The sequence below is a fragment of the Gymnogyps californianus genome, chromosome 5, assembly GCF_018139145.2.
Source record: "Gymnogyps californianus isolate 813 chromosome 5, ASM1813914v2, whole genome shotgun sequence".
Lineage (NCBI taxonomy): Eukaryota > Metazoa > Chordata > Aves > Accipitriformes > Cathartidae > Gymnogyps > Gymnogyps californianus.
The window spans coordinates 12,534,645-12,561,198 of NC_059475.1; the positions used below are offsets into that span (position 1 = coordinate 12,534,645).

At 36.0% G+C, this 26,554-nt stretch overlaps 1 protein-coding gene across 2 annotated transcripts in view; it reads left to right on the top strand.

Annotated features, from left to right (window-relative positions):
- Positions 1-26,554, top strand: part of SBF2 (SET binding factor 2) — a 279,067-nt gene that overhangs the window by 165,095 nt on the left and 87,418 nt on the right. For both annotated transcript variants that reach the window (XM_050896977.1, XM_050896976.1), the window contains exons 14-16: positions 3,773-3,977; positions 6,305-6,414; positions 7,915-8,064. In XM_050896977.1, the coding sequence (XP_050752934.1) occupies positions 3,773-3,977; positions 6,305-6,414; positions 7,915-8,064 (465 nt within the window). The remainder of the gene's footprint in view (positions 1-3,772; positions 3,978-6,304; positions 6,415-7,914; positions 8,065-26,554) is intronic.

Genomic DNA, 26,554 nt, shown 5'->3' on the forward strand with positions numbered 1-26,554 from the left:
ACCCCCCGCCTTCCTTGTGATTGTTCAGACTCCACAGGGCATTATCTGTTTTGCAGTCAGTTAACAGCTTTATCACCCTTTCTTTTCGATATCCCACTTCCCCAAAACTGTGGTTTACATCTACACTTCTATAAAAAACCCATAAGAATTACTAAGTACTGCTAAGTTCTGGGGTGGTTTGGGGGTTTTTTTCAGTGGTGTGTGTCTTTTTTTTTTTTTTTTTTTTTTTTTTTCCCCAAAATGAATTGCCTTTAAGGATTTCGTCACTGTCAATGCAATCTTTGTTTGGGGTAAAATTAGCATCTTTTCCATAGCAAATCCAAAATTTTACAACCAGTACAGTCAGCAATCTTTTGTGTCAGTAGATTTTGGATGGAAAAACACACCTCTATTTCAAGTAAATGGAATGTGTGAATAGTAAGATGTGTTAAATGAGGTTAGTCTGGCTTTAATATTGTCCTTAGTTGCAGAATGTGTGTGTCTGTCTTCAGACACACTCACTCACACACTCCATCTCTCTTTTCCTCTGAAATTGCGAAATGACTGTTATACTTTTTTTGAAGGAAAGAATTGATACACATTTTAATCTACCTTGTTGATAGTAGTCATTAGAAGAGAGAGCAAATACATCATTGTGGACTAAAACCATTTCACATTTAAAAATGTGTATGAAATGTTGTCCTTTGTGTGTATGTGGTATGGCATACTTATTGGAGTATCTTAACACTGATATCCTTACAGTGACACTTCAGACTTACAATAAGAGAACGTATCTTGTGGAAAATGAAGAGGAACATCAGGCATCAGAATTTTTGTTACATAGATTCATTTCATCCATGATATTTCATCTGTAATAAAATATTATTTATTCCATGGTATACCTCCTCATCCTATAGCATTCTCTTAATGATAAGTACTGATGGTATCATCTTCTATTATGAGCTAAATCAGAAATAAAAACTTCTGAATAAGTATTAAATTCTCTGCTACTGATTTAATAGTTGTGCTGTATATAGCAACATGCATTTTCCAAATTCAGGTCTTTCAGATTAACACTGTCAGAAGGTATATCAGTTGACAGTTCTGCAACATTCAGGACTGTTAGTTTCATTAGAAAGTCGATGGGCAATATTAAAGTAAACTATTCTGGTTCTTTTTTATCAGATGGCAGAGATGAGGAGTATTGCACTAAAGTTTCTTGAAAATCTATCTGTCTTTTTAAAATTTTGATTTCCCAAGGAGCTAGGGCTTTAATGTTATAAGCATATAATTATTGTGGTACTATCCCATAAATATGGGATATGCTTCAAACAATATTATTTTTATTATGATACTAAATTACTCCAAAGGAAATGGCGAACATTTGTATTTGTTTTCTAGTGGATATAGATCCTTTTTAGAATGAAAGAGCCTATAAAGCGTGACTGTGCATATGTGCAACTTTTCACTTACATTATTTCTTAAAATCAGTGTCAAAATTAATTCATTTTAGTCTTTCTGTATGTGATTGTCCTGCTACTTCACTACCACTAAGTCAATGACTTAGTGTATTTAAAAGTCAGATTTTTAGTAGTTATGCATACAGCTATCTTTGAGTAAAGCACTGTGATGAGTAACATTGCTTCTGCAAGTTACGCCTAGAGCTGCCTGATTTTAAACTCACTGCATGACATATTTTGACATCTTGTTCCACAGTTTAAATAGTCATCATATTGTAGCTGTGACAGTCTAGATACATACGAGAAACAAGGTTTGTTAGGGAGAGATAATGTTTGTATTAGTCTAGCTGGTACAAGTGGAAAATCTAGACAAGTTTTTGGCATATACTGCTTCAGTAGTTGAAGACATTAGACCTACGTTCCTAATAGCATATACAGCTGGGATTAGGTTTGTGATGGCCAAGATTAAAGTAACTCTTTCTGTATCTTTCCTCTGGATCTCTCTCCTCCATGAAATGGAACGTGGAATAGTTATTCTCCCTTTCTGGCTTTTTCTGCTATATGTCATCTGTTACCCCCTGCTGAGATTGTGTTCCGTTTCTCTGCCTTGCTTCTCCTGGCATCTGCTGCTCTCATCCCCCTAGCTAGATTTTTGGCTTGCTTCATTAAACTTTCCTCTGCAGAGAATTTGTATGGCTAAGTAGCTGGTTTGTTTTGACTGCTATTTCTCAAGTTGATGCATTTGATCTCCTTGTTGCCTTTTGCTCCCGTACACGAAAGTATCAAGCTAGCTCCTGTTTACAAGTTTTATTGCAAGCTCATTGTGCTTGTACAACAGAAACCAAGTTGATTGAGTGGCACTCTTTGGCAGTGGTACATAGCCAGTAATAAGTAGCAGCATAGAGTCAAATTGGATAACAGTAAATTCAAACATGATTAATGATAACCCCTGGTATATGAATGAAGAGATGAAAATATCCTCTTTTGTTTGATTGATCATTGCACTCCTCAAGATGTGAGATGTGATCCTGTGAATGGTGGTAGAATCCTCATGGAACATGTAGATCTCGGCTGTGTTTTGGAAAAGGTACAACCTGAAGCCAGAAGAAAACCCAAACAGGAAAGATTATCAACCATTTGAGGAAAAAAAAAAAAAAAGCAGTGGTGAATTTTCATATCTTGCTCTTTTCAGGTTGTCTTTCTGGAAAGCGTGTTTTAAACAAGCTGAAGTCAATGTGGAGGCAGTTGAGTGAAACTTAGTGGTTTGTGATGTACATGGTCTTCAAATGTCCCACATACAGTCACATCTCTGTTGTATGGTACAGGGCATACTTTGCTAATGTTTTCAGTATTGCAGTATTGTTTGATAATGTCAAGATCAAGACAAATACCGTAATAATTGCATAGTAGCACATGCAGCAATTATCTTGGCAAAACAAGTAGGTCAGTGTTCTGCAATGTGAAACAGATTTTTTCATTTTTTTAATTCTGAAGACCTCTGCAAGAAAACCCGAAAGCAAGGATAAAAGCTTTCTTTGGGGCTGCTTATTGCATTTTCTTTTAAAGAAGAAGAAAACAAAGACCATAAAAGAGTGAAAAAATCATTGTAGGCAAACATTTATTTTCACACTGGAAATTCTGATAGTTTTGCAACAATAGATGTCTTTTCTATCCTTTGAGAACACCCCGAAATCTGATGTGACAGCTTCTTTTTACTTTCCTTGTAATTTAGGCCCATCATTTACTCTCTTTGATCACCTATATTAACTTTTAAAATTTTTTTTAGTGCAAACAGTCAGCTGTGTGACATATTTTTATGGGACATACAGAAGATAGAAAATTGGTCCCTAGTGAGGGACAGCCATAGTTTGATACAACATGGTACAAAAATGAATTTTCACTTTGTAGTCTTGTTCAAGACGAGAATATTTCTCAGTACTTGGTGAAGAGATTGAATGTTTTAATGTTCTTCAACCCTCTCTCTAATGAAGAGGTTGATTGTCAAGCTAATTTCTATTCAAGTCCTAAATATTCCTTAAGCTGCATAAAATCAACCGAAGTTAAGCAGTGATTTTCTTTGGCTCTCTTTCTTTTTGAATTTTGCATGTTGACAGATATAATTTTATAAAAGCCTTTAACAAAGTTGGAAGTATTACAGATAATGAATCAAAGGTGATATGAATATGAAACATGATATTAGTCAGCTGCATTAGATACTTGGCTTCTTAATCTTTCAGGTATGACAGATACACCAAACAGCAATAAAGTGGATGAGACAGATGGTAACACTATGTAACACATTTGTGTATAACCTTTTCCTTTTGACCTTACAGGAGAATCCCAATCCCCACATAGCATTCCAGAAAGTGCCAAGGCCCACGGAGGGCTCCCACTTGCGGGTTCACATCCTCCCTTTCCCCCGGATCAATGAGTGCCGGGTGCAGGAGCTCCTCCAGGAAGGCCTCGCAAGGAGTCAGGGTGCCCCTGCTGCCACCCGGGGGGACAAGAAGTGTGTCGTTCCAGCGGGTCCCCCTGTTGGTATGTTTACTTGTTCCCCAACTTACCTGTTTGTCATCCTATCTCATGAGCTGAATATATAATTAGCATGGCTGCAATGTGTTGCTCCCAATTTCATGTTAATACAGTATTTTTAGTGATCATAGTAACCTTTAGTACATAGACTTGCCTGTTTGCCTTTGCAATTTTAAAAGCCCTTTTGCATCAGCCTTTACTAAGAAGCCAAACATCCAGAGTGTGAGTGGCATAATTACTAACAACAAAAAAGGATTTGATCTGAGTTAGACTGAACTATTAAATTAGATACTGTCTACTCATCTAGGTCTGATGAATATCACCGTAGGTTACTTGTAGGACTGGCTGAACCAAGCTTTGAACTGTTAGGGTTCCTCCTTGATGCTAGTGGAAGACATGTGAATTACTGGAAAAAGGCAAAGAACAAACATAGCATCTGTCTCAAAATAAATATACCTATATTTAAATATAAAGAACAGATGTAGACATTGTAGGCCTGTCAATTTAATTTTAATGCCAGAAAAATTCTGTTAGTCATAGTCATATTCATCAATGTGATTTTGGCATAAACAAGGATTTTTAGTGAACTTGCAGGACACATGAAGCTGGCAGAGCTTGCAAAACTTTTGAAGGATGGCATTAGAATTCAAATCAATCTTGAAAAATTAGAAATCTAGTCTCTGTTGAATTTTGTCCTTTTCTACTGTTTTTCTTCAAATAAGGTATTGTACTTGCGTAGGCATTATCAGCTGACTAGGCAACAGTTCTTCAGAAATTAATTTGGGGATTATAATGATCATAGGGCAAACATGACCCAACTGTATCAAGCTATTGCAAAAAAGACAAACATCTTAGTAGGATGTGTAAACAGGAGTACAGTCAGTGAACCCCATGGAGAAATCCTTTTGTTGTACTCAGTAGGACCTCAGCTGGACTGTTTGTATCCATTTTTGGACACTGGAAGACTGTCTCCATTTTTGGTTCTGTTGGAGGGAGTCCAGAAGAAAGCAACAAGAATGACCAGCGGTCTGGAGAATGTGACCTACAAGGAAAGATGGAGAGTTGTTTAGACTGAAAAATAGAAGACTGAGGGAACATATAATAGCAGTCTTCAATTACATAAGAGACTGTTAAAAAAAGAAAGGGAATGATCTGTAGTGATAAGAAATAATAGGTTTAATTGCAGCACAAAACTAGAGTTATTTGTCAGGAAAAACTTGGTAAAATGAGGATTGTGAGGCAGTTGAATGGATTTCTTGTGAAGCCATGGAGTCTCTGTTATCACAGAACTTTGGGAATGTATTAGACAAACATGAGAAATAACATAAATATGGTTGATCCTGTCTAGGGACAGCAGGATGAACTAGATGGCCTCTTGAGGCCCCTTCCAGCCCTGTTTCTCTTTGGGTTTATGTAAGAAGAGGATAAACTGTATTCACCTGCCTTCGCTGTTGACTATATAATTGAATCCGTTACAGAAAATTTAAAGGATATGTGCTTGTGTTCTGTTGTCTTTCTTTAAAAGACTAGATGCAAGAGAAAGTTTTCTTTCTTAATAAGTTAATTTTTATGTCAAAGTTGGTTTGGTTTTTTTTTTTTCCAAGGAACAGCTTTCACACTCATACTCCCTGCTGTCCTGTATGTCAACATCCTTGGATATTAGGAGCTCATTATTATCTACAAGAAGGACATATTCTCCATTTCTATTCTATTTACTTGATACTAAAGATAAAAACAGAAGTTTAAAGAGAACTAACAGAAGTTAGTTCTTCCATTCTGAATTTTCTTGAAAATTCAGAGTGCAATACCGCATTAAGAAAATAATCTTTAGATCTCAGCAAACTGGAATCTAGATAAGAGAACAGGTTTGTCAGGTTTTATTCCATGTCACAGAATTCTTGGCATGGCCAATTAATTCTTTAGGAAAAAATAGTTATCTACTGCTATAAAATATGCAAGGCTATGTAGTTCACTGTAGAACACACACACACACTTTTTTTTTTATTAATTTGTATTTATATATTTCATTAGTATGTTAGAGGTTGGAATCTCTTTGTGCCTGTATGAGACAAACAGAACAAGTAGTAAAGAGAAGCAACTACTCTAGTTAAAATTCAGAGCACTCTCTTCTTCAGATGGTGTAGGAGAACCAAAGATGTAGGATCTTACGTTCCCATCTGTATATGCCTATTAATGGTATTTGCTTAATAAAACAAAGTGGAGGGCACAGTAATTTTTTTTTTTTTTTTTTTTTTTTAAAGAACTTTCTGGTATTCTTTGTGGCTCTTGCAGAAGACATTTCACAGAAGTATATTCTTCTTTTTCTTTGTTAGTTTCCATAATGGAAAAAGGAAGCACAGTTTTCAACAGTGCACAAAGGCTGGAAGTTGTTAGAAACTGCATCTCATTCATTTTTGAAAACAAATTTTTGGAGACTGAAAAGGTAATAAAATAAAATTTTAACTTTCCCAAATAAGCTTCTGTTCTGTTAATGAGCAAATAGAGACCGACCTTGTCACAAAGTACGTTTTGAAGTCTTGTTTCAAATACTAATGATTATTTTAACCATTTAAATGAATGAAGCAATAAAACTAATCATCTACATGCAGTCCTGTATGTAATATGAAGCTAATGGATTTGAAAACCTGTTTGTAATACTACATGAGTGTGTTAATGCCCTTTTTGCTAATTTATATTGCCATTATAAATAGTATTATCTACATGATTTTTTTTTTTTAAAAAGGAGTGTGTATTGGTCTAGCAGTATTGATTAGGAGGAATGTAAACAAAAGGCATACATAGATGTTTCAGTGTTTGTCAACCAATGCTCTTTTGAAATTTTCAGTACAGTAAATTTTACTGGTTTTAAAAATCAGTAATTTGCTAGAACTCAGAGGTGAATGTAAATATTTGGCATGTCTGTCTTCACTAAAATGTACTAGTGAGTTGTCATCCTTGACATTCTTATTTTTTCACATGAAGAAGTTGCCAGGTTTTTTAGATTCTGTCCATAGAGTTTTCAGTTATTGATTCTAGAACAATTACTCAAACTTACACTCAAATCTAATTCTACAGATGAAATTAGGAAATTTTTTTTTTCTCAGAAGAGTATCACCTGTATCACTCTGAGGCTGTGCAGCACAAGATAGAAAATGAGCATTTCTTGATTTACAAGTTATGTTATGGAAATGCGTATGGGAAAAGTCCTAATAACATGTAGCTCTTTTTAAAGAGTTTTGATGCATGTGTAACACAGTAGTTTTTAACCTCTTTCAACTTACAGGCACTTGGAAAATTTCAGTAGTTTTTTGTCCCCCTGCATGGTAAATTTGTCCTTAGACAATAGGCTGCCTTTTCTTATTTATCTGTTACCACCCATTAAGTCTAGTCGAAAGGGCCACAGTTGATAATCACTAATGTAGCACTTGCTGCATCTTTAAAACATTGGCATAAATATTCTGTTGGCACTGTTTTAGGGTAAACTGCGTAACAGTCTTGTGGCCTCATTGCTATGAGAGGTATGCCACTTCTAAAGCCATTTGTCATTCACTGCTTATCAAAAAACATGCTGGTTGGCCTTGATATGCTAACTTGAGACCTGGCCTGACTAGTACAGAATAGAGCACTTGCTTTCATGCACAATAATCCATTTCTGATTTCACATCCATTCAATGCCTGCCTGTATTCAATCATTTCTATTTACAGATGTAGGTGAGAAATGCTGTTTAATGCATTTGAAAAAAACGTGGGAAAAATTTAATATTAATGACTCAAGCTAAATCAACCATTATGTGAAAGTTTGATATTCAAGTTAATGAGTCATTTCCAAAGTTATTCTTTACTATACTGTCACTTGCAGTTTCTTAATAAAGAATGAATGATATTCAGTATGAATAGTGCCATTTAATTTCATTTTCATAAAGTTAGATTTTCTTCTCTCCAGACCCTGCCTGCAGCTCTGAGAGCCCTAAAAGGAAAGGCAGCTCGGCACTGCCTGACACAGGAATTAGGCCTGCATGTTAAACAAAATCGAGCAATACTGGACCATCAGCAGTTTGACTACATTGTGCGAATGATGAACTGTGCTTTGCAGGTACAGGATGTGAAGGTTTTGTTCTTTGGTTGTCTTTGTTTTGTTATTATGATAAGCAAAAAATTGTTTAGAGTGATGTGGAGAAGCAATATAATTAAATTATAGGACCATGTACTACAATGATGTAGCAGATACTACTTGGCAGTGGATTTAAGATATTTTGTTGTTGAAAGGATAAAGGACAAAACACTCAGGTCTATACAGATCTGCCTGATATGAAAAACAGAAAGAAAATCGTTCCCATTATTTAGATATAATTTAGTTTTGGTAGCTATTGAAGTGATTTGTTTTAATGGCTTCAAGTACTTTTTTAATGAATGGGTGTTAGCTTTTCCAGGTCATTTTCAACTCTGAGCTCCTAAAAGGTGTATCACCCACTGCTCAGTTAAAAAAACCATAAGTTTGTCCTCTTTGTCATCACAAGTGTGAACATACTTCAAGAAGAAAGCGTACTTTCTGCTTCCATGGTTCGTGGTGGTAGTTCTACTTGTCACGGTGACATCTTATTTTGTCAGAGACTCACTGAAGGTGTTTACAGTCCATCTACTAAGTTATTCTACTGATAAATTGAATAATTTTGTGCTGAATAAACATCAACATACGGTGGCAGCTACCTATGAGGGTAAAATACATGGATGACTTCTTTTGACTTTCATCTGAATAATTGTTGTGTTTTAGCTTTACTTGTTTGCAGTTCATTGTCAGAAATATTTTATAGACATCAGTGTTTTCAGTCTGGTATCTGAGAATGTAGTAGTATTTTTTTTTAATTTGTAATGTGATCACATTTGGTTATAATTTGCCTCTTGTTGCCCCTGTCTAAGTTATTGTAACAAATTAGGGATTTGATTGAGACATTGGTATTTTAACCTCACGCTCCTCTAACCTAAAAACCACTGAAATTATTTTGCAGCAGTTTGTTGACCCATATTTTTAAGAAGGTGAGTGCTAAATACAGCTTTCGCTTAAGTATAGAAATAAATTAACATTGACTGAGCAAATGCTACCTCAGGTCACCATTACATATAAGTTTTGTTGTCTGTTGTATTTCTTGTTTGTTCACAGTAGATATTTTTCTACTGTTTGGAACAAAATTCAACTTTGCCTGAGCAGTGGTCTTTGGAGTAAAATTACCTGCAGTTAGCAGATGAAAACGAAGTCGACTGGCTAAAATTGCACAGCATGTACCAGAGTGTGCTTTTTTGGCACAGACATTGGCCGTTTCCAAGCTCTAAGTTTACGCTCAGAGTTGGAAGAAAAATTGAAGTTGTCTGTGAAACTGTGTTTCTCTGCCCAGAATCATGACCAATGGAATACTGCACCTGCTGTGTATTCCAGAATTAGAAATTTTCTTTCAAACCAGAAAACAGGATTGTCTAGATGTGCCACAGATTTTGCTTCTGCTTTTCTGATTGTTCCTGGGATAAAAAAATCGAGATGTTTTTAGACGATAGGAATGAAATACAAATCCCCTTTATTTGCTGTATCTTAGTACAAAACAGATGGCAGAAGAAAATGGGGAGTTGAGGAAATTTACTTTGCTGAGGAAAGAAATACTGACATCACCTTTTAATAAAGCAATAAAATCCAATTTTTCTCTAGGAGAAAAATGTTATTTTTCTTCCCAGTGATTTGAAGACCCAAGAAGGACCATAATGTTATAGAAATGAATGTCTGAAGTCTTATTGAAGTTAAAATAGAATGTTTTTTTCCTCAATAAAACTAGCAACTATAACTCAAATCAGAGAGAGGAAACAGATCGAGTAAGGAGGCACAGTTTTTATGCTTTTTTTCCCCCCAACAGTATTTTCATATCTTGGAAAATATAAAAGGGAAATTTCCATTTCTCAGGAATAAGATTGGCCAATATGAAAACATCTGAACTCCTGACACTGGGCAGCTGGTTACTACTATTCTACTTTTATGACGTATGAAATTATTTATTAAGATAAAAACATGATTTATAATTTGTCTGTGCACTTTGTTCAACTGTATTATTTGGAACAATGTGTAAATTGTGACGTTTTGGAGCTTCCTTGTATCGGTTCAAGAAAAATATACATTATCAAGAACGTACGTAAGTTTGCCCTTGCTGCAGTGGGACTCAGCAAGTCAGCATTTTGCTGTAGACATGAATTCTGTTAGCTGCAGGTCATAAGACCAAGTAATTTAAACAGTGTCTGTTAAAAAGATACAAAAATCTTATTTAAGAAATGTGGTCTTAACTGGAGATGTAGTCAAGCTTTAGGGAAATACCACATTAATTATGATGGAATTTTTGAGGGAGAGTTAGATTGCAGTATTGCTTTACGACCTCGGCGAACTATTGGAATTGTGGAAACTGTCTCAGTTGTACAACCAAACATCTTGTCACAGATTTTTCTGTTAACATTATTGCATGTTCCCATTGGCTTCTGTAAGATACAAACTAAAATATTGCTGTGGCCAGGAGGCATATAGCAGCTGATACAAAAACTGACAGGAAGGGAAGGCCGCAGGCACAGTTGCTAGGTGGGTCAGAGCCCTGGCTCTCTACTGTACGCGGTGGGTTGAGCTGGGATGTGCGTGCAGCAAGCCCCAGCCTGATGGTTTTCCCTGGGAAATACCAGTCTCTGCTGGCTCACTTGCTCATGCAGATAGGAAATCCGATGCTCCCCAGCCACCAAACCTCTGCTGCTGATAATGTGAATTATTGCAAACCATGTGTATTTCAAGAGATACAGGTTGGCCATTTCTGAAAAGTGTCTTTTGAACAAGAAACTGTATTACTGGCATGTACTGAATTCTTTGTCTTACTGGGAACAGTGCCACATATTACAAAACCAGGAAGATTGCATTCTGCAAGTTTATTGTAGATCCCTCCGTTACTATTCAAGATTTTCCTGGTTGTTTAGTGTCAGGTTTTTTCTTTTAATAGAATGTATTCTCTTGTTTCACTGGAGTCCATAAAAATAAAGGTCAGATGCTTTTTCAGAGCTTCTGTATACTCGTTTTGTAGATGAAGAGCAGCACGTTAACAAAATGCTAGTAATAATCCCACCATGTATATTGTTGCTAGTCTCATTATATCTGGTGTAACGTGTCTGCTACCACAGTGCTTGAGAATAGATTAAGGAAGAGGAATAAAATATTCATACCACTGCTTCAAGTTAATAGCTGTTTTATTTTAGTGAAAAATTACTTAGGAAGTATTTCCCCAACTATCTGATCTCTAGCCATTTTGCAACTGAGAGGAAGGAAGAGTGTATTTTACCGATTTCTCTAGAGATGGCAAAACTTTGGCTTGCCGTATCTCTGGTGTTTGTCAGCTTGAGTCTCTCAGTCCAAGAGTGGCATTGTTTTGAACTATTCTTCTTTAGACTATTTACAGTCTGAAGATAATGGGCAGGACCTCACTGCAAATTTTTAATAGGCCTATGATCTATGGAATAGTACAATAGAGTTTCATATTAATCTGCCTTATTTAGCAGGTAGGTAGCTGCATGTCAAGCCTTGTGGTAGACTTTAGGTGGCTTTATAAATATAGTTAAGGTAAGGCATGATGCAGTAAGTCAATACTGAAGTGTTAAAAACATGCTTTACTGTGTCTATTTGTGTCTGGGAAGTATTGACAATCTACTGCTGCTGAAATGAAAATGAAAGAAGTATTTCTGATCATTCTTAGTAGCAGGAAGATCAAAACTACATGGAGATTGTATTGCTCATTAGTTAAAGCAGATGTCTTCTAATGAGGGCAATTAAATCCCCAGTTATTTGCTTTTATCTCTGCTAGGAGTTGTCATTGGTCACTTGCTAAAAACTTTATTGTCATGCCCTAAGTAAGAATTTTTCCCCTGACAGATCATATACTCTGACAAGCATTTAAATTAGACTGTATTACAGTAGTGATTAATATCTGTGATAGCGAAGCAGAAGCATTATGTTCTGTTCCATATGTTATACAACTAAATTACTGTTAAAAACCATCTACAGTGTTGTGAAAGCTTAATATATTGATTCACAATTTATTCATACAGATAGCACTGTAACAAGAAAAATGTGAAATTATTTCTCTAGAAACTATTCCCGTCGTGTTTGCTCTCTGCTGCTGTTGTTACCTCAGAATAATTTGCAATTACACATAAATTCCTATTCTAAAAGGAATGCTTTTCTCTGACATTTCAGAAAAGACTGCTTAACTTTTTTGCAACTAAAAAGTCTATTTTTTACCTGAGAAACGCTTCTTCTATGTAATTATGTTTCCAGCAACACATTGTATTTTTAATACTCATTAAGAAATAATGGCAAAAACCATCTCAAGGTTCAATTTGCATACTTCTCCGTTAATTTATTACAAACAACATGACTTGTCCAGATTTTCAGTTGTCTCTCTGACTTTCCTCTGGCAGCAGCAAGTGAACTCTGTATTTTGAAACACAGTAGCACTTAATTTGATAAAATGGCAGTAAAGGCAAAAAGAGGCCTGAAGATGGTGACTTCTTCCACTGTTTAGGTGGAGGGTACTTGATAATCAGAAACAATTTTTATATTAAAAAGGCATTCTAAACAATTTGCATAAAATACTTAACAGTAACAATAAAGCTTCCTAAAAAAAATTTTTCTGGGGAAAGATTCTCTTCAGATAGTGCAGGACTATGAACGAGCTTCCTTTGGCTCGTTCCTTTGGAACAGATAAAACTTTTCGTTTAAAAAGAAAAACTCCAAAACTGCAGTGTTGCAATATAACATTGCCTCTGTAAGATGTTGGTCAGTAATATTGCCTAACTGCATATGAATGCTTTTCTTTGGGAAATGTGGGCCAAATTGGAAAACATATGTGCCCCAGACATCTGGAGTACTTAATCTAAATGTGGTTAGAGTGGGAATACGGTGCGTAAAACTGTTAAATACATAAATACTTTCAAAATTCTGGTCTTTAGGTGTAGGAACGGGCTGGGGTCTTCTAATGATGTGATTTAATCTGACAGCCTACAAAGTCATCAATGCTGTTTTAGGACCTCGTTTGCTCCAGTGTCATGTCCATGTGAATACACGTGTTGTACCCATATAACTGAGAGAATATCTTTAATAGTAGACAAATTCTTCATCGTTTTAGTGCTTTAGATAATTTCTAATAGATCAGTAGGGCTTTCCATAGTGGCAATAAGCAGATGTTTATCTTTCAAATAGAGTATACTGAGTATTCTAGAAGTATACTTACGGTATACAGTATGAAAAACAACTGTAGGAAGTCTTAGTAGCACCCAGGGCAAAATTAAAAATTTAACCTGTATTAGGTTACAACAAAGGTACATCTGGGCCAGCATCTGTTCTCCAACAATGGCCAAAAGCAGATGAAAGATAGTATTGATTAATTTTGCCTCTAGAATTTCGCTTGTGACTCTTCTGTATCACTTTGGTGTAATAAGGGCCTCTTTCTAGCACTTACTATACAGTCTGTTGTGAAAGAAACTTTAATATGCAAAATTAAAAACAATGGCATTCTATAAATAATATGAAATTTATTTTTCTTATGCAAATAACTTTTGTATTATATTCTGCCACCAGATAAAGTTTTAAAATTGTCAGTCCTCAGAATTCAGAGGTTTGCAAATACTGTCCAATAACAAGAAAGATTTTATTACTCCTCAGAGAAAATCAGCCGTGTGTGTCATGTGATTCAAATTCTTGGCAATATAAAGGTTAAATGAACTAGCATTTCTCATATTTTATGTTGAAAACTATGTTGCTAAATGTCTTTATTTTGGAGGGTTATAGTAGGTTTCTCTCCTTTCAGACTTTTATTTCACGGCCTGCCTTTTGGTACTCAGTTTGTTTTGCATTCCTGGAGGTAGAGACTCTCAGAAATAACGTTTAAACAACAGCAGTATTTGAAAATATTTTAAGGTATCTTAAAACATAGAAAATACATCATGAAGAGAAATCATGGGAGTTTAACAGGGTCACACTTAGTTCTATTAATTCATCAGTTATTAACAATTTGATCTTTTTCATCCTGTTAGACTGAGTCATGGTATTACTTAAGTGAAAGAAAGGAGATTTCAGTGTTTAAGGCTTGGACTTGAAACTTCCAGATTTGATTTCATATTATACTGCAGATTTTTTTTGCCACAATGGGCACACCATATAGTTTCTCTGGTCCATGATTTATTACCCAAAAGGTAGAAATAACAGGTTTTCCATCCTGCTGACTTTTCAGGGGTCCACCTTTAATGTTCTGGACTTAATAAAAGAAGCTGCTATTTCTGAATCTTTCTGATGATGTCTCTTTCCCAAGAAATTGCAAGATACTAGAATATCATTGCACATGGCTGACCTGATGGTGCTCACATAATTTCTCAAGGAAAAAAATGGAAGTACGCTGTAAAAGATTGTATTGCTGATCTGTTTTTATTTTTCCTTTCTTTGCTCTGACGAACATACTGTTATACTCATCCCATCTCATTGGATGCCCACACAGTCCAGGAAAAATCCATTCACAGGCATCTTTTTATGAAATCCAGAAAATACAGTTTCTTTCTTTGCGGGATTGCCCATGTATGTATGTATTCATGAAGTAGGTATCTGCATGCTGCTGTCACTCAACATTGCAGACTTTTTAGCTTTATCACTGCTGCTAGAAGACCAGCCCGCAGTTACCTCCTCATCATCTCCCTTGATATATACACACCTTGACGTAGCAGTAGCCGTTCTTCACTGGGCCAGGACTCTCCCTGTGGAGGTGACAGTGTCCAAGTAATTCCTTTTTGCATCATTTAGGGAGATTTCTTTGTGCAGTGGTCTCCACAGAGAAGTGTCTGGCTGGTTCTGTGTGTGTGTGTCCAGGCACCAAGGTGGTTGTCTCAAGCTGTGTTAAACTGCCTCTGTGGTTTTAGTGAGGAATTTCTTTGATGACCAGGCAGCAGAAAACCATGGCTGCTTTCCATGCTGGCGCTGTGCCAGCAGAGGTGTTCAGGAATGAGCTCGTGTGTGGCTGCGCACTTCCTAAATTGCTGTTTCCCTGCGGACTTCCAAGACCCTACTTCTGATAATCTGAAAACGTTTGTGACTTCTGCTTGGACCTGCCCTCCGTAACTATTGCGTGAGACTGCTACTTAAAGAAAGGAAAAGAGAAGGATTAGCAGTAATGAGAGTCCCATGATGTGCTGTCTGTACCTACATCTGCCTTCAACCTCCCTCCCTCTCAGCTTCTCACCAAAACATGTTGTGTTCACACACCTTCCTCCCCTCTATGTATACACGTATGCATGTGCATACACGAGGCACAAGGGTGATACAGATATCTATGTCTGCTATATATAGAAATATATATACACATGAATATAAACTCAGTAGTAATGTAGAAGTTAAAAAATCCCCAAGTCCCGCTATGATGAGAGCAACCTGTTCAGAGTGTGAATGAATGTGCATCTTGAACATACATCTCGAGGGCTCTGGTTGCAGGGATTCCCCCGGTCTGCCCCAGGTCTCTTGCTGCTAACATGAAAAGGGATCAAAAATACCAGAATAAAAATGTGATAGTGTCCTCTTTTCTGTTGATATAACTTGCCATAGATATAACCTGTTCCTAGACTGCAGGGTGTGGGGATATTGTTTATGCCTTCATTATGTTTCTATGCAGTTATCAGAGCAGGATTGAGCCTTGTTTTAAGGGTCTCTGCTTAATATTTTATTACAAATATCAAATGATGGTGGGGTATTGGTTTTAATACAAGAAGAAGCAGAAATACATGTGAGCAGCAGCGTCACCAGCTCCTTTGGCAGGTTGCAGCTTTGGGGCTCGCAGTGGGGTTTCCAACCGGGACTGTGACCGGCTGGAACCGGCTGTGACCAGCCCAGGGTGCCCTGCAGCCTCCTGCTGCCCACAGTCTCAGTCATACCCTCACGGCGGTACTGCACAGTCAAAATCAAGGCCCTTGAAGCAAAACAGCAGCAACAAAAATGGGTATGTTAAGAGCTGTGATGATCTTGAAGAGTTTTTAGCAGATTTTACATGGCATTTACATAACAATGTAGGCATTTTAGAAAAAAAAAAATAGGATATAGTATCCAAACTGCAGACAGCTGGTCTGTGTCTGGGTTACATTGATTTCAGTCAGGTCGTATCTGGCTTACAGATAGAGAAATAAAAATGTGATAGCCTTTTGGACACAAACATAAGCACTAGAGCATGAGACACTGAACAAGGGTATCACACCAAGTAGCCCCCTGGCAGGGATAAGGAGAGTGGCACAAACCCACCCATCCCAGCTGGGTCCTGGGACATTCATCAGCTAGAGCAGTCTTTACTCTTAATGGACGTCTCCTGTCATTGGCCTTTGTTCAATCCTCCTGTATTTGCTGTTAATGCAGGGCATGCTTGCATGTGTTTGCTCACACGTAGGTATCTTATTGAAACCATGTAGCTTCTTGGAGCGTTGATGTGGTAGGCTCTGACTGCTCTTAAGTGTTCATTACTGTTAATTGTGGGCTTGTGGTTGCCAAGTGTTCCTAATAGCTCTGTGTTCTAAATATTTTTGGTCGTCTTGATGAAAAGCAGACATGCGCTTGTACGCTACTCACTGCTGTAAATAAAACAAGTCTGGTTTAGGAATTCTGTTATACTGCTGTGTAGTTGCTCTCTAGCCTGACTGTGAGAGAGGTGGACTGATGAAAGGTAGTAAAAAAAAAAAAGGTTTAAAAGAAAATAAAAGTCTTTGATGTTGCAAAGAATAGGCATTTTCCTAATAGAATAAGTTATGTGAAATCAGTGACTTCTGTTTTTACAAGTTTTATATCTAATAAAAATATGGAAGGAACACATGGAATTTTGTTTTTATTTTAAATTTTATGTATGTATGTAATGTGTATTTCAGTACAGGTACATAATTCCATATAGATTTGTGTATAACACTGTTAGGTATGTGTACATGCACTTAATCTGTATTGAGTGTCATTTTATGTATACAATAAGTAACAAAATATTATACAGTATTGATGTACCGTACCCATTCCGTGAACATACCTCTGTGGCCACCCATATGCACATGTGTATTTAGCTTTAGTGCAGTCTTTCATTACTAAAATAAAGGGGAAGAGTTTGCCTGTCTAACATAGTCTCACTCTGGTCTTCCCCCCTTGTGCTTCACCCTTCAAATAACTGTGAAACTGAGGTGTAGTAGAGCAGCTGAAGTGGAATGCTTGCTCCTCTGCTCTGTGAGCAAGGTGTGTGCGCCCTTGATCATTGATGGTACTTAACTTACTGGAAGAAACATGACATATAGAAGACTGGTTTGTTGTTTCTAGAAGGACTTTTATGAAGTTGTCTGTTTTTAAAAGTTTTGTTTTGCAGGAATTTGCGTAAAAGATGCCAATGGGTGACTGTAAGATCATCACCTTTATTTATTTTTCACATACAGTCATTTCTAAAACAGAAAGAACATTGAAATATATTCAAAGTCTTCTAATCATTTGGTTGCTATAATGTTTGTATAACCTTTGGTTTAAAGAATTGAAATCTTGGCAGCTTGTATTCAAAAACTGAAGTGTGATGTTGAGATAAATACCATAAAACACAGGCCAATTCTGGGTTTTGTCAATGTTTTGTGTAAACTTTGACAAACGCATTACTATGACAAACAAAAAATAGTGAACATATGTGGCATTTTAAAATTATTTTTAGGGAAAAAAAGTGTAAGAATCGATTTCTTTACAGTAATAGACGTACCTTGACTGTTACATAAACAAAGAGTGTATGAATTTATAGAACAAAAACAGAAAATAAAGGTGTAAGGAAAAGAACGTTTGACAACCTACTTATGTTGTAAAAAATTCTTGCAGCTGTTGACATTCATTTTTGATATTATAGCTCAGATTTATGACTTATATGAATTGTTTTTTAAGATGCATGGGAAAATGCCATGTAAGCATGCTACGTGAAGATTACTTTCAGTAATTCCCCCCCTGTACACAGTCAGGGGGGCAGGCTTTGGTATCTAGTGATCCAACAAAGTATTAAAAATAACATCACCTAATGTCTATAGATAAAACAAACAAACAAACAAACCCCCACCAACCCCTTTCCCTGCTTGTCCTCCCAGTTCTTCCACTCTAAACTCCAAAACTCCACTTGGGAGCTGGGAATTAAAATTTGAATTGCATGTTTAACAGTCTAGAATTTCACAATGTTTGGGAGTTTACAAATAGAATTAATTTTCTATCTAAATTATTTGACTTTTGAGGACAAAAGCAACTTATTTTGATGAAATTAATTCCTCTGGTCAGTTGAACACCTTGTAAAACCTTTGCTTTCAATTTAATTGATTAAACATCACTTTAGAGAATACATATCCTTTGATATACCTAAATAAGTTGCATGCAATTGGCATATAATATTCTCTATCCCTTGCAGGTGTATGGAATAAAATATCTTACTAGATCATCTCTTACTCTAACTGTAGTAATAATAATACACTTAAAATCAACCTGGATTATGAGGATGCCATGATTTTCAGCACTTCTTTAGAAACGTCATCTTTTTCCTTATCTGCATTATAATATTCTGTCTACCTCTGAACCATAGGCATCTGAGTTTTATGTATTATGCATACGTTCAACAGTACTGATGATTTTAATTCTCAACAAGTTTTCATTTTTCTTCACTTTTAATACTTTAATGTAATTGCTAATATTTTATATATTTTACTATACTTTCAAGTCTCACAAAATTTGCTTCTGTAAATATCATGCATGCTCTGATATTTTCCACTTGCGCAAGAACATTAGCATTAGTACAATCTAGATTCACAGATGGCACAAAATATGATGCTACCCACAACATGTTTCTTGATCAGTGTCTTACCTATGTGCCAGCAGAAGTTGGGGTTCACACCCTTAAACCAAGTAAAGTCTTTACTGAATAATTTTTTTTGTATTAGAACAGAGGCAAAACAAGTCGTTCTGGACATTTTTTCTTCATGAGAAGAGAAGAAAATGTTAATGCAGACAAAGCCAGTGGACTAAAATGGCCTTTAATTTATTGTTTTCAGGCCAAATTCAAGATTTAGACAATTGATTTCATTGGAATTTAGCCTGTTATATTTATGAAGTTAAAAGGTATAATTGTTTTTGTGGAAAAAAAAATTAAAGGAAAATATTTATTTTAATGGACTATTTTGGAGCCTTGCCTTTGTCATTTGGGAATAGCTGAAATACTAACCATATGTGGTTCTATTTAAAAGCCACAGGCCACAACTACAGTTATGTTAACACAATTTGTTACTCAGCCTCTGAATCGCATGTGGTAAGAAAGTCATAGACTTTGATCCTGACTTGATTATGATAGATGGCTGTTATCTTCCCAATCCCCTATCCATTTAGCCTCCACCTCTACAGATCTAGTTACCATGTAAAACATTTTCTGTGAAGAAAACTTACCTGACAGTAGGCTTGGGGTTTTTCAGTTACTTTTCACCACCTCTCAGGCATAGTCAGTACACCAGCAGTGTTGCATGGATCAAAACATGAAAACCATAACTACAGAGAAAATCCAAATCAAGTTGCTGAGAAGTATTATGAGAATCACTTCTTTGATTACCCATATTTCAGCTAAACTTTAACAAAGGGACCCAGACTGCCACATGCATTTTACAGGTGCTCATTGCAAAGAGCTGCTTCAGGATAATTTGGTATAAAAGTACCATATAACAAAGATTTGAATTCCATCAGTCTTGTCTAATTTCTGATTCCAAATTGAAGATACAACCTGCATATGAAAACAGTAGGCATCAGGACTGATTAACTTAAAATCAATCCAGCAAACCATAATTAACTATTCCAAGCCATAATTATCTATTGATGAAAACTGGACTTATGGAAAGGTGAAAGATCCTACCTGAAGTCTACTCAAGAGTGCCATTGGTGCTCTTCATTCCTGGCTTCAAATCTGGGGGCATTCTGTGCTTAAGAGTAAGAACAGCTATATTAAAATATATGAGCATTCAGATGATCTCTTTTATACAAACATTCACTTTCTTCAGTAGCCTACTTGAAATTCATCTCATCTGAGATCACCTAGCAGTAATCAAAACTGTGGGGAGAATTGCTGATTCTTGGATACATTTTTCCACAAGAGCATGTTAAAGTTTGTTTCTGCAGCCAGAAATTTTCTGAATATTCCACAAACATTTTTGAGGTTACGTGTTGTCCATTCAGGTTTTATCGATCTCCATAAATACTAATTTTGGAAAAGGGGTTTAGGATTTGTTGGGGGGGAAATGACTTTTTTTCCAAGTCAGCTTGAACCAAATAAAATTTAACAAATTTACCTAAGTCAACATATTTTATTGGTGCGCATTGTTTCCATGACAGTTTGAAAATTTTTTTTTTCAGTTACTGATAGTACATGCTCTTGGGATCATGAAGAGAAACAAATAAAGAAGCTTGCTAAGAGAGAGAGGGAGTATTGCAGGGAAGGTCATATGTTCCCTCTTACCTCTTAGTAAAGGGACTATGTTCCATATTTTCCATCTTAACAAAAACTTAAAATCTCCTACATTTATTCCTATCTAATTTTGAAAATTTAAAACATAATTATGTACTTTAAAAAATAAAATTAACAAGTGTGTAGCTCAGTTTTCTGGTCGGTAAAAAGAAGATGACCTTAGAGGTCCTTGGGGGTAGTTGAAATTCTGGTGGAGCCTGTAATCTCCATGTTAGTGCTGAAACATCTTTGGCTACTCAGGCAACAGTCTAATAAGAAAGAAATAATGAAAAAATTAATTTTCAATGAAGTCATTTTAAGTCATAACCTAAATACTTTCAAAATTCTCCAATAAAAATTTTCCTGAAGAAAGACTTTCAAAAACTTACTGAAAAGACTAAAAACAACATTTGATCGTGAACTTTAATATCTAGTGCAGAAACCTTCAGCTTGTACCATACCACTGTAAGGTTTGGTTCTGTCACAACTTTGTATGAATATGTAGCTTTTTTAGAAAGAAAAGCTGAAGTACTTACTCAAAAATGAATTTGATTAGCAATGTATGCAAGAACTATAGTGGTTAACAGCATTTAAAATCCATATTATTAATAAAAAATGTTGATATATTTCTTTTCCTAGTCAGCATGCAGCTTTCAGTTCAGAACAGATGCCCCTGGAAGCAGCTAAAGCAATGTTTTCCATGCTGTCTTGGTCTCCTTTTTATTCTTTTCTGTATTCTTTTCACTGTTTGGTAGTCATCCTTTGGCAGTCGTTTTTTAGCTAATGTTAAATCTCTTGCGTTTATTTTATCATCACTCCACAGTGATTTCTCCAACTTTTTTTTTTTCTTTCCTTATGACAGACAACCAACTTTACTAATCAGTATTACAAAATAGTTGCATTTGTTGACTACGTTTAGGAAATCATGTCAGTAAAAGACATATCTGGAAACCTGATGTTTTGAAACTTTCTGCAATTCAACTGAGAGGTGTTTCCTTAATTTAAGATTTCTTCGTGTCTTGATTTGAGACACTATTGGGTTATGGGACTTTTATGTATTCCAGAAATTGTTGCAGTAGTGTAGACTCTGCTATGATCATCTAATGATTACCAGTATTACCATATAGATTTCCTTTATCTCACTTCTGTGATTACTGGTATGCTAGTAAAAGTTGGCAGGTAATATGCTTTTCTGAATACTGTATCTTTAAATTTATTTTTTTGTTAACTCTGTGTGCCCAGATGAAGTAATCATTTTAGGTATACAAAAGCTTCCATTCATGTGTTGCTCTTGCTAAGTTCATTACTGTTATAAGATGAGATAGGGTAATCCTTATTTTGTTGTGTACTGGCTGCAGTGATGCCATTATTAAAAACTAACAAAATAAAAATGCAACACATAGTATATCTCTGTACTTAACTCATTCAGGGTGAAGATAAAGGATTTGGGTCCAAAATTTAATGACAAGGTATTTTCTAGAGATTTTCATCAAAATCAGATGTGCAGCACCTCCATATTATTGTTACAGCAATGGTGAATTTTGGCTGACACTTAGCTGTCATATTTAAGGTCAGAAAACAATCATGTACTTCACGGGCAATGGTGAATTCTTTTGAAAACTTGGGAAAATATTTTTGTAGTTGCATACCAGATACTTGGTAAATTATCACAAAAAGTAAGACACTTTTATCTTTGCATTCTTGTAATTTGTAAAGATTTATCAAGTTTAACGTCTTTCTTGAGACAGCAACTGTATCTAACTATTGGATATGTACCTTTAATACGGTAAATCTCACAAGACATTTTACCTTATAATATAAAATTCTGCTGCTTATCAGTCAGCTTTTTACTTATTTCAAAAATAAACATAAATGTTTAGAATCAGCTATTGTAAGAGAAAAATACTTAATTTTCCCTTTATTGTTATAAAAATACGATATTAACAGATTACTACCATGCAGTTATTGCCAGTTATAGAGTTAAATGAAAATACTATAATCTGGTCTAAACTTCAGTGATAGCCAAGGGAGCAGGGAGAGGAGAGAGGTTGTTTTGGAGAAGAGTCAGACTAATGTAAGTAGTTATGAATTTAATTTATTAATTCATTAGTGTAAATAAAATATAACAAATAAGATCAATTGCAGATTGGACTGTGAATGCAAAATGGTGAGATAATTTTTTGACAATATATAATATGTGTAATGTTTGTCTATAGTGACAGAGGAGCTTTGTCTGCTCAGAGAGAGGAAGCTATTATTAGTCCTCTACTCAGTTGTGGTGCATCAAAATGATTTACAGTCACACAATCAGATCCTTGGAGTGCATTACCTGGCAAGATAGCTTATTTTCTGCACCTCACTGAAAATGCAGCAAGTTTGCTGTTCAGTTCATGTGCCCTCATTCAGGTGGATTCAGTGGTACTGCTGCAAGTGCCATGCTATGTGTTTGGCATCCTTCCAGGCTGACTTGATCTGTTTACGTACTGTGTGCTCTCAGGAATAGCTTGGTTTGCATGTCACTAACCTTCCTGTACACCACTGCATCATCGCATTCATGTCTCACTCCACAAATGGGCATCAGTATACTACACAGTAGCATTGTACTGTGCTTGTGCATTCCTCTTTCTGGCTGTGTATTAATATAGAAAGCCCAGATCTTTATTATTTATTATTTTATTTTCTGTGGAGAGGAGAAGGTTCAAAGAAGAAGAAGGATGGTAAATGAGAGTATTTGAAATTTTTATTAAATTGTTGACTAAGATCATCTGGTGGGATGTCTCACAGTACTGAATCAAAAGCTACACTCTTAAATCTCCTTACAAAACAGCAAAGAACAAGATCCAAAATTTCAGCAGCATAAGGAGCTTGGACAAAATGTGGCCATGGGACACTAGCATGGTACTGAAAGAGAAGGCAGTGGGGACTGTGGGATTCATGTCAACTCTGATAGTGAAGGTCTTCCTGAAAGCCTAAGGATTTTTTTGCGACTTAGAACTGCAGGTAAGATAAAAGGACTGAGAAGATGGTGAAATGTAGCAGAATATCTGTTCATATTTCTTGTTAGGAGGAGACACAGATTAGAAATATTTATCTTTTGAGTCATCACATTTACGTTTATTGTACATGGCTGACAGTTCATGCTGATACAGTGTGTTTCATTCAGTATACACACTGAATAATGCCATACTGTCCAGAAATTAGCTACTGATCTTCAGAATTCTGTCTTGCACTCATTTGGTAGTTTGCTACTGCATTCTCTGGAATTGGAGTCTTGATGTTTTTAGGGTGCCAAAGCCATTGCTAACGCTTAAACTACTCACTTTTTATTTTCACTACCCACTCTTTTTTTTTTTCAGCCATTGCAATCTGGCTCATCCTTCTGAAAGCTCCAAATATGAATTGTGTGGAAGGAATTTCAAACAGCATGAGTGTAGTTGGGACTTAATACTCCACTAATATTTCACTGTACCCCAAGTTGCCTTTTATAAATCTCTTCATTGCCATTTACTGTGCTTCCACAGCAGAACTCCCCTTTCTGCATTTTTCCATATAATTTCAAGACAATAAGAACAAAACAGAAAGGTGTTTGGAATAAAAGCCTCAGGAAGGAAGATAGCCTAGGAGAAGATCTGTCAGGGTTTTAAAATGGATTAACCGGCAACCCAAAAGCTGGCAAAGAAGGCTTTCTCTGTGACTAGTTAGTTGGATGTTGCTACTAGCAATCATTTAGAAGGATGGAACAGGAAAGGATCATACCAAGATTTCTTACGATTTGTATCAAAGAAACAGTTCTGCTGGAAGGCAGTGCTACAGCAAAGTTCCCTTCTACACTTCTGCTTCTTTGGTCCACACAGCAAGCTCAAAGATTTCTTCTTTCCTCTAGTAGTGTTTGCCCTGCAGAACTGTTTTTACAGAGAACAGGAATTTGTTTCAAGGCCATCCAAACATGCCTCTTCAATAGATGACAAACCAGTACGTTTTGGGAGCTTACTTTTTCACTTCTGTAGCCAAAGTCGGAGAAGTTACCTCATGGAATTCTAACCTTCATATTTCCTGGAGCCATTTGAAAATCCCAGAGAAAAGTATCAATTCAACAAGTTTTAAGACTGAAAGATTCAGAGGATAGTTTTACAATTGCCAGTTCAAAATTGTTTTACTGTTTCTTCCATTGTCTTTATTTATCTCTTACAAAAAATGCTTCACACTTGTTTTTGCTTGTATTCTTAGAAAAACAAACACTTTATTAACATTAAAGGAACGAATTTTTAATAAACATTTCATAAGAAACAATTTCCACATCTTGCATGCACTTATCATACTTGTATTATTGAACCACAAAAAAGTGTAAGATGTCAAATAAAATCTGTATCCATATGAAAGAAGCTGCTGCCTATGCACTGAAAAGTACAATCTGAACACTTAAATACTTCACATTAAGTTAAATAAAAATACTATATTTTTCTATGGGGTTTTTTTCATAGTTTAAATATTTGTGTTAGAATGTATAGATTTCATTGATGAATGTTATCTTGGAGGGAGCACTTCAGTAAATCAAGCAGCTCTTGAAATCTCTGAATCTCTTGGGCTTTCCAGGCTTTGCAACAACATTCTCCCTTGATCACACAGATTTGATGTGTTAATCAAGGTGGACACTGCTGTACAACATGCTACCTAATCACGCACAACATATGTCCTCCAGTTTCCCAAATTTGCTTTAGGTATTCTTTTCTATGAACCATTTATCATTAAAAAGACTTTATCAGCCAGGGTTATAAAGCCTTAAATTTGCTGGGAGTTTTTTCTCCAGAAAAATGGGATATTTCTGATAATGGCTTTAGTAGCATGATTTTTTCATGATGTGGAATGAGCCTATTCTGATGTTACAAGGTTGATTTTTGGATTAAGCAACTTGTACAACAACTTGTATTAAAGTTGTTAAAACTGCAACTACTCTTTGAAACATAACAGAAAATTTACATTCCAGTCTGTTAAGGAACTGAGAGGTCTAGCAGCAGGGTTGGCAACAGGGGTTTTTAGGTTCTGTCAGATTCACCAGCGCAACTAATACAATGTGTCATTTATGCCTAAGCATGGAAAAGCCCTTGCTGGCTGAATTCAAGATTCACAACCCTATAATAAGCAGAATTACCTCAAAAAAAAACGCAAAACCTCTTTTGTCATCCTTGAAATTCTGCAGCTATTGCAGGTCATCCCAGAAATATCCTCTTCCAGCAGCTGACACTTGTTTTGTGAATCCAGAGATGGAGCTGCACCAACAAAGCTGATCCAAGAAAACTTCTTCCAGAAGCAGCTGGTCATTGTCGTTCTTGTTGTCCTTTGGTGCAGCTGTACACAGACTAACTGGTGCCTCTGCCAAAGCTGTAGCAAAGCTGCTCAGTAATATCAAGGTTGGCGTAGAAAAACTGAAGCTGTCTGGCAACAAGATGTCAAATACATATTGAAAAGAAACTCCACTTTTGGCGGTTTGTGAAAAATGCATCTCCCAGAGGCAGTGTTACATCCACACAAACATGTACTTTGGTTCCCAGGGGCACCTGCCAGAACCCTGCGGATACATTCAGTATATATATATATTTTTTAAAAAAACAAAAAAACACTGGCATCAGTTTTCTCTCCAATAATTTTTGTCTGTGCTGGTTGAGCACAGTGTTTTCCCTTCATATACTTATTTAGTTCATCTGGGCTTCTTTCAGTTCTGCACTCTCCTGACAGTTTCCATCTCTTGGATGAGATCCTTAAACTCTGTAATTGTTTTGTTCTTTTGCCCCTGCTATGAGTATATCTCTTGGTGAGACTAATGTTTTTAACGTTTTTGACTTGATACAAGATATTCTTCCTCCTCGTGTCTCCCATCAGTCTTATGCATTGTTTCCGATTATTTATTCTTTACCTCATATATTTCTTTGGGAAACTTAATATCACTACCATAAATCTGTTCATTTCTTCTGCCTGTTGCTATTCTTATAATGCTTTTTTTTCTGACATCAAGGTACTTCATAATATTTGTGT